The 7,749-nt window shown below is 36.5% G+C and overlaps 1 protein-coding gene across 1 annotated transcript in view; it reads right to left on the bottom strand.

Moving 5' to 3' along the window:
* The window catches only part of Dpp4 (dipeptidyl peptidase 4), a 73,791-nt gene that overhangs the window by 11,112 nt on the left and 54,930 nt on the right, over positions 1 to 7,749 (bottom strand). The window contains exons 20-23 of the mRNA XM_010606844.2: positions 7,537 to 7,731; positions 4,646 to 4,700; positions 3,948 to 4,047; positions 2,157 to 2,221 (exon numbers count right to left, since the gene is read on the bottom strand). Coding sequence (XP_010605146.1) covers positions 2,157 to 2,221; positions 3,948 to 4,047; positions 4,646 to 4,700; positions 7,537 to 7,731 — 415 coding nt within the window. The remainder of the gene's footprint in view (positions 1 to 2,156; positions 2,222 to 3,947; positions 4,048 to 4,645; positions 4,701 to 7,536; positions 7,732 to 7,749) is intronic.

Genomic DNA, 7,749 nt, shown 5'->3' with positions numbered 1-7,749 from the left:
ATTTTATCTTTTTTTTTTTTTTTTTGGCAGTACCAGGGATCAAACTAAGGACTTTGCACTTGTGAGGTAGGCATGGTACCACTGAGCTAAATCCTCAGCCCTAGGAGATTTTAGTATTTCAGAATAGCTGAGAAAATTCTCTGGTAATCAAAGTATTCTAAGTGTTCTAAGTAATAGTAAGTAATACTAAGTAAGTATACTAAGTAATCTAATTATTCTAGGTGGAACACACTAAGATTTAAGCTGTGAAATAAGACAAACTGATGCAGAAATACAACTTGTATGACAATGTTTCTGTTAAAAAAATTGTATGTTGAAGCAGGAAATGTTCTGAGGTTATGCTCCATACAAAGGAATCCAAAGAATATAATGTTGAAGAAAGCTTTGAATACCTAACAACACTGCCCAGCGAAAAAGCCCATACAAAATAACTAATCCAAGCAAAGGTTAAAAGGACAATAATAGGAATTCAAAAAGAGATGCTAGTTTCCGAAGAGGTAGAGAGAGGGCAAATGACAGGACACAGATAAAGGAGAGAGGACAATGTCATGAAATAGAAAGCCACAGAAATACTCAGAGGACACTAAGCCTGTTGTATAAACTGGGCCATCATAAGCAAGGAGCTGACCATCTGCTTAAAGAGCATGGACTGGATTTAGTTGAGTCTGTAAGGAAGAACTCACTATCATGTTATGGGGGAGGGGGTCTAGCTTCCTAGCTCTTGTGTAAGGGACTGAAGTTCTGGAAGACAAGCTAAGGGGAGACAACCTGGGTATTGCTTTATAAAGTCCTACATCATGTGACAGCAGCAACACGGCTTCACAGAAGGGAAAGGTTGTGGAAGAGAAAGAAAGGGAAGAATTAAGTATAAAGTATCAGATGAGACTACTGACAGAAAAGGTGTCAACCTGATCCTGGGACTCCTTTGTACAAGGGGAAGATGAGTTGTGGGTCTCACTTTGCAGATTGTTGCTTTTCTATCTCGATTGAAAAACAGATGTAAACACACACGAGGCATTAACATAAACACATTACCCACTCCCCTGACTTGCTTATGAAGTTGAATGTAAAAGGTAAAAACCAAATCTTCTATACTTGTTCGCAAAACCAGAAGCTTTGAGTTTTAATTTGTTTTGATCCAATGATCTCAGAATCCACAGTAATGATGACTTCATACAAAAAAATACAAATACCACTCATAAAAATATACTAACAGAAAGTCCTTGCACGGAGAGTCATGACACAGGTGAGGAGATATTATATTCCTGTTATCTTTCTCTTTTAAATTTACTATCCTGGAAAGGCTTTCCAAGATCCTTTGGAGAATAAAAGCATCAGAGGTGATTTTACTTTGTAATTTATAAATTTTAGTTTAGATTTTTAGTTTTGTTTTTTTTTTAAACAAATATGACAAATACAATCAGGAAGGTTTTGGAGGGATCAAAATTCTGTGAGAATCCCTAGTACTTATGCTAGTACTGCCAGTTGCATCATGGTAGTACCAAAGAGGAAGCTCAGGCTTTGCTGTGGCATCTACAGTAGCAATGCAAACTAATAGCAGCTGCAGCCCAACCGTATTTCAAATTCAACAGCTCATCTGCAGAGCAACATGCCCACTGGTCCTCCTGTCAAGCAAACAGTCTTTGGATCTTATTCAGAAATTCGTGGTCAAGACATTACCGGGTACTTTCCAACTGCATCAAACCCTCACCTGTTTTCTTCCAATTGTATTAGAAAAATTAATACACAGTTGGCCATGAATAAGAAAATTATAGGCTTAAATATGTCTGAATTATGATAATATAAGAAATTTTAATATATAACTAAAGGTTCCGAGAATTTTCTGGGCTCTAAAGGAATATGTTGAATTTGACATGTTTTCTAAACTGAAATTTTTATAATTAAAGTAATTATCTGGTGTTGCTTTGTATTTCCAAATGAATGCATATTGTGACCTATATAGCATACGATAAAGACTATAATTATGCAGAATGTAGTAGGGAAGCTATTGGAGTATCTCTAAACCACCTGTGTTATTTCTTTTTAACAAGGATTTCATAGGAAATAAAAACTTTGTATTTTCTAGAAGAGACACACTTTAAAACCTCATAATTTATAAATGGTCTATAAAATAAGCATCATTCCTCATCTCTTACCCTGTAATGGTCAAGGTTGTCTTCTGGAGTTGGGAGACCCATGTAACGTTCTGTGTACACTGAGTCTATGAGAGAAAAAAATAAAAATGTGTAATTCCTGCAATAACAAATTTTCTTCCATTTATTCAGTTACTTTAGATGTTTTCCTATGTCTTAACCCATGTACTGGTCTATAGTGTTACCTTCAGAAGTGTCTCCTCCAAATTTGACTTGTAATGTAGCCAGAGATGCTGACTCCCAGACCATCACTCAGACACGTATTTCTTCCTTCCCAGCCCTAATTCAGTTGCATCTGGCCCTTCTATTGTGGTCAAAATAAAATTTTCCCCAAATAGCTACTGGCTGCATTTTCATTTTCTTGGACCACAATATCTCCTTATTATTTGTACTAGCCAGGTTGACATATGCAAGAAGATCTAAACATTTAAAAAATAAATATAAAATATTATGCACAACTGCATAAAGTAGCTATTGTAAACTTGTAAAAATGTACTTTGAAACCATTTACCTATTCATTTATCTAATATTTGAATACTGTTCAAATTTTCACATACCTGAAAACTACTGAATTCTTAGGTATTAGCTTTTCTTCTTCTTTTTTTTTTTTTTCTCATTGAGTTTACTGGTACATTTTAGGTATACTGTACAATTACATTCATCATTTGCTCTTGTACCTTTACATGACAGGTCTTGGTTCTCATTTTTCCTCTTACCCCTGCCCTCCCTTTACCCCCTCTTCCCTTCCCTATTTACAAATACTTTATTTTTATTTTTTCATTTTCTCATGTTTTTTTCTTTTCCCTTATTTCCTTTCCCCTACCCTTCCAGTACCTTGTTACGTTTTTAAACTCAAATAATGGGTCTATTATTTTATTGACCACAAGAGGTCTCCAAAAACAAGCTATCCGACAGAACAATATCAAATAGAAAAGTGTCATATGAAAACGATTCCATTGTGTGTGGATCAAGTGGTAACTCTGCCCTCCATTTTTTCTTTAAAACAGAAAGATAGCTATTATATTTTTTACATTTCCTTTTACTGACTGAGGCAGACTTTAAAAGAGAGGTTTTTGGAGGCTTGGTACCACCATTTATCAGAATATAAGATAATTAATCAGCACATCTATTCTCAGTGATTTTTATCCTTCTACTGCATACAGAAATTGAGATGTTGTCAGAGAAAGTCCTGCAAAGCACTGCATCTCTCCTCCCCTTCCTTCTTACCTAACCTTTCAGTGCTTGCTTGCTCCCTTCCTCTTGGGCTTTGTACTATTACAGGTTATGATGACTTACAGAACAACAGTTTCTCAATGATGAACATGATAAGTCTACAGAATCATTCACCTAGTAAGAGACAATGAGAATGAACAAAACCCCTGGATATTCATCAGTCCTCATTCTTCTCTTTCTGCCAAAAGCCCAATTTATATTTAATTTTTACCCAAAGAAAAAGGGATACACATTTCCTTTCTTCTGCTAATCTTTAAAGCCCCCAAATCAAGTTAAATGAAGGAAAGGCTTATCTGAGAGATGTAGCTCTGGGGCTGTTTTGAAATTTGGAAAAAAGAATTTATCGGTAAGAAACTAAATGTATAGATAACATATACCCACCCAGTCTTGCATGATAGCAGAATAAATGAGATCATCTTATAATAGGTATCCGTGAAGAACCTCTAAGATGAATCAGCCTATTTGCTATAAAAACACCCAAACTCAAAAAGGAATGGTTTTGTTACTGAACATTTAAGATTAACATTTATTATTTCTTTGCACCTGAGAGCAATCACATACCGTAGTAATCCCACCGTGACACTGGAGCCACAGCTATTCCACACTTGAACACGCCACTTCCCGATCCCAGGACCATTGAGGTTACGTACCCTCCATATGACTAAGGAACGGAAACAGTTATTTTTATGGAGGTAAAGGATTAAGGACATATGGTAAGCGAGTTGCAGTTTCCACATTTCTCACATCTTTATATACTGTGCCTCTTTAGAGAGAGAAAGCATGCTATAGGAGGCTTAAATTGGCCTTAATTGGGCCGTATCTAAAGACTACACTTTCGGAGCCCTGGTCTCTTTTCTTGGTACGATAAAAGAAAAAAAATATGGAACATTTACTGACCCTGGAGACTGGGTGAACCAATGAAAGAAAAATCAATCAATAAAAACAAGAAACATACAATCTTTACTGACTGACTCATGAGAAGTCTCCCTTCTTCCCTCCTGTTTCCTTTCTCCTTCCTCCCCCTTCCTCTCTCCCTCTTTCTTTCCCTTCCTTGTCATTTTCCCCTGCCTCTCTTATCACAGTAAATAAAAGTTCAAGTCTGGCTCAGCAGACCTCTAGAGGGAGAATTTCCAGTGACCAAAGACCTGATACACACACTTTTCATCTCCAAATATTTATATCCAAAAGGTAAATTAGTGTGGTCTGGGTTATATTCACCAAGGAATGCATACAGATTCATCAGTCAAACAACTACTCACCCAGCCCCAAATTGCAATTCGTTTGCTGTCCACAAATCCCATTTTTGAAAATTGTCTAAAATACACGAAAGAAGTTCACAAATCAGCTTTTCTCTGTATATAGAAAACTAAGATAACTGCACAAATGTGAAATCCTGCCATTTGTTATTTCTTTCATTTTATCCGAAACTAAGATGGATCACTGCCAGAAAGAAAAAAGACCTCAGATAAATATCTACCAGGCTAACTTAAGGTCTAGATGAACAAGGCTTGCTTTTATAGGAGTCCATAAAATTGTTAAGTGTGTGTGTGTGTACGCGCGTGCGCGCACGCACGCACGCTCGTGTGTGTGTTTCACAGAAAACAAATCCTGGCAGTTTTTTTCACAGCTTTATATAAAAATTTGCAGCCCAGATGCACTTTTCTTTACATAATTGAATTTAAATCTCTCCAGATGTTTTTCCATTTGAGAGTGCATGCCCCTGCAATGGAGAAAGATAAGGGCATGGAGAACATCTGGGTAGGGCTTATGAAAGTCACTGGGCCCCCTACCTGAGAATTTAAACACCACTGTCTAAATAAATCCCTTCTTATGCTGGGTGTTGATTAGTTATCTCAACATCATTAAGTAGAAAGCGATTTTTCCTTGATGGATTAAGAAGTCTTTTGCCTAAAGGTGTAGGGGAAGTGAGACGGGTAGGGGAGAGGAAATAAGGCAAAAGAAAAAAATATGAGAAAATGAAAAAATGGAAATAAAGTTTCTGTAAATAGGGAAGAGAGGAGGGGGTGAAGGGAAGGCAGGGGTGTGGGGAAAAATGAGAGCCAAGACCTGCCATGTAAAGGAACAAGAGCCCAATGATGAATGTAACTACTGTATCCCTAAAGTGTACCAATAAACTCAATGAGAAAGTCTTTTGCTACTAACCTGTGTTCAGAATTGCAATCCGAATAAAGAAATGAGAAATATGTTTTATGCACTTATTTCTTCTTATTCTCTTTAAACTTTATTTTTATACACTGGTTTCTTAATCTTAGCATTAAGTCGAAAGGGATTTTACTTTTAAAAATCTAGAACAGAACATTCAGCTCTGGAGTATTGTGGGAGGCTTGGAAACCTTTGTTTTAACATTTATGTGACTTTGAGCGTTTTTGTATTTTAAATTGATGATACATGTCCTAGAGAAAATTAAAAATAGTTTTCAACTCATCTTCCCCATGTTAGATTCTTTAAACTTGAAGACTTCAATATATAGATATGTGCACTAACTCATAAGCGCACAACTTGATAATCCTTTTTGTAGGGAACACAGCCTTGAAGCCATGGCCTCTGGATACTGTCATAAACCCTCAGATCATCCCCTCTCTGCGAAGACACAAAATGAAATGTTTCTCTTTTGTTAGATTCCACAAAAGTAGCACCTGAATCTACACCTAGCTTTCCAGTGTAGATACGTTGGCTCACACAGGATGTATATGTTTGCATCTCTTTCATTAAACGGTATGAGATTTGTCCATGTTGTTGTGTTTGGTTCTTTTTAGAATCTGAAATAGTGCTCTAATGTAAACATACCTCAATTAAGTATTTTGTTAACTTGCATTTTGTAGATACTCAATTTTGTATGTGTAGGACTTTTATAGATCAAATTTGAGAGGCCCTAAACACTGTGCCATCTCTCATACACAGAACACGTCTAGCGAGATAAAAACTAATTTTTAAAATATTAAAGCCTCCATCTTGAACAAATTTATCCTATCTCTAATCTAAGTCTCTCCTTTTTTAAGTCTTAAGGAAAAATAATTATTAACTTTGGCAGAAGGGAATTTCATTCACTCTAGATTACTTAATTAACTGTAATCTCTTTAGTTTGGTTCTCTTCTTAGAAGAATTCTTTTCCATTCATTTAATCATTCATGAATCTTCATGAATCCTTTTTATTTTCTTTTTGGTACAGGAAATCAAACTCAGGACCTTGCCCTTGCCAGGCAGGTACTGTGCCCCTGAGCTACATTCCCGACCCTACATTCATGAATCGTTCAGCATTTTCTAGTCTATACAACATCATCTCTACCTCACTCGTTAGGCTTTCCTAGACATCCATGCTGTTAGTTATAGAATTCAAAGTTTACATTTCCCATTTACCAGTTGGTGTAACTGAATAGAACAGTTGGAATGAGGTTGGATTCCAATTCTGATTCACTTTAGCAAGTCATCTAAGAGACCCCATTTCTTGGCCTGAAATACAGGTAACAACCACTTCCCAGAGCTACTGTGAAGCTTCAGTGACAATGCTTGCAGATGAAACACTAATGTTACATGTGTGTACACTATGAGGAACTCATCACTCATGATTCAGATCACACCAACATAGACCCATAAGTGAAGAACACAAGAGTGAGATGTGATTCCTACTTAAGCCTTTATACTTGGGGCCCATGATCTTTCACAATTTCCCTGAAATAGAAGAGTCACCCTTATCCAGATTGTAGGCCGGTCGCAAGACTTCATAATTGTGACCCCCTACACTGTAAATCTGTACTGAGTTCCTCTACCTATCATTGGCTACCAGAACAGGTTTCTCTGTTTATTCAGATATTTACGCAGGGTACATTTATCCTTCAGTTTGTCCCTTATCTGATTAATTTCAAGTCTCTGTTAGAACGCAGCAGCTCATGTGCCAACTCCCTTTTTAGAGTCTCATACCAAGGTATAACTAGGAAATGCCTTTTAAAAACTTCACATAAATCTATAATGATAAATATTTGGTCAAAACATAGTATCTTCACCTAAAACCTATCCCAAGGATGAAAGATTTCAAATTCTTTCTGGCACATTTTAAATTCTTTATAGTTTATAATTGTAAAATGTACATCAAGGGAGGAATGAAGTTAAGAATTAATCTCCTAGTAATCACCTGGCTGCTTCAATTTGATCTTCAACTTCAAATGTTCCCAGTCTTCTGTTGATCGCATGCATGATCTTATCTCCTTGGTAACCACTTCCTCTGCCGTCAAAGCTAGCTACTATGATGTTTTCTGTACTTGCAAGGTAAGTGGCCCAGTTGAGTCTGAAGATAGCATCTGCTTTTTGACTACAGGGGCCTGCATATCTGTACCAAAAAAAAAAA

This window comes from Fukomys damarensis, unplaced genomic scaffold (assembly GCF_012274545.1).
Source record: "Fukomys damarensis isolate Sample0158 unplaced genomic scaffold, DMR_v1.0_HiC HiC_scaffold_26, whole genome shotgun sequence".
In the NCBI taxonomy this organism is placed as follows: domain Eukaryota; kingdom Metazoa; phylum Chordata; class Mammalia; order Rodentia; family Bathyergidae; genus Fukomys; species Fukomys damarensis.
Note: the sequence above shows the minus strand (reverse complement) of the source record. Positions and strands in the feature narration are given on the sequence as shown.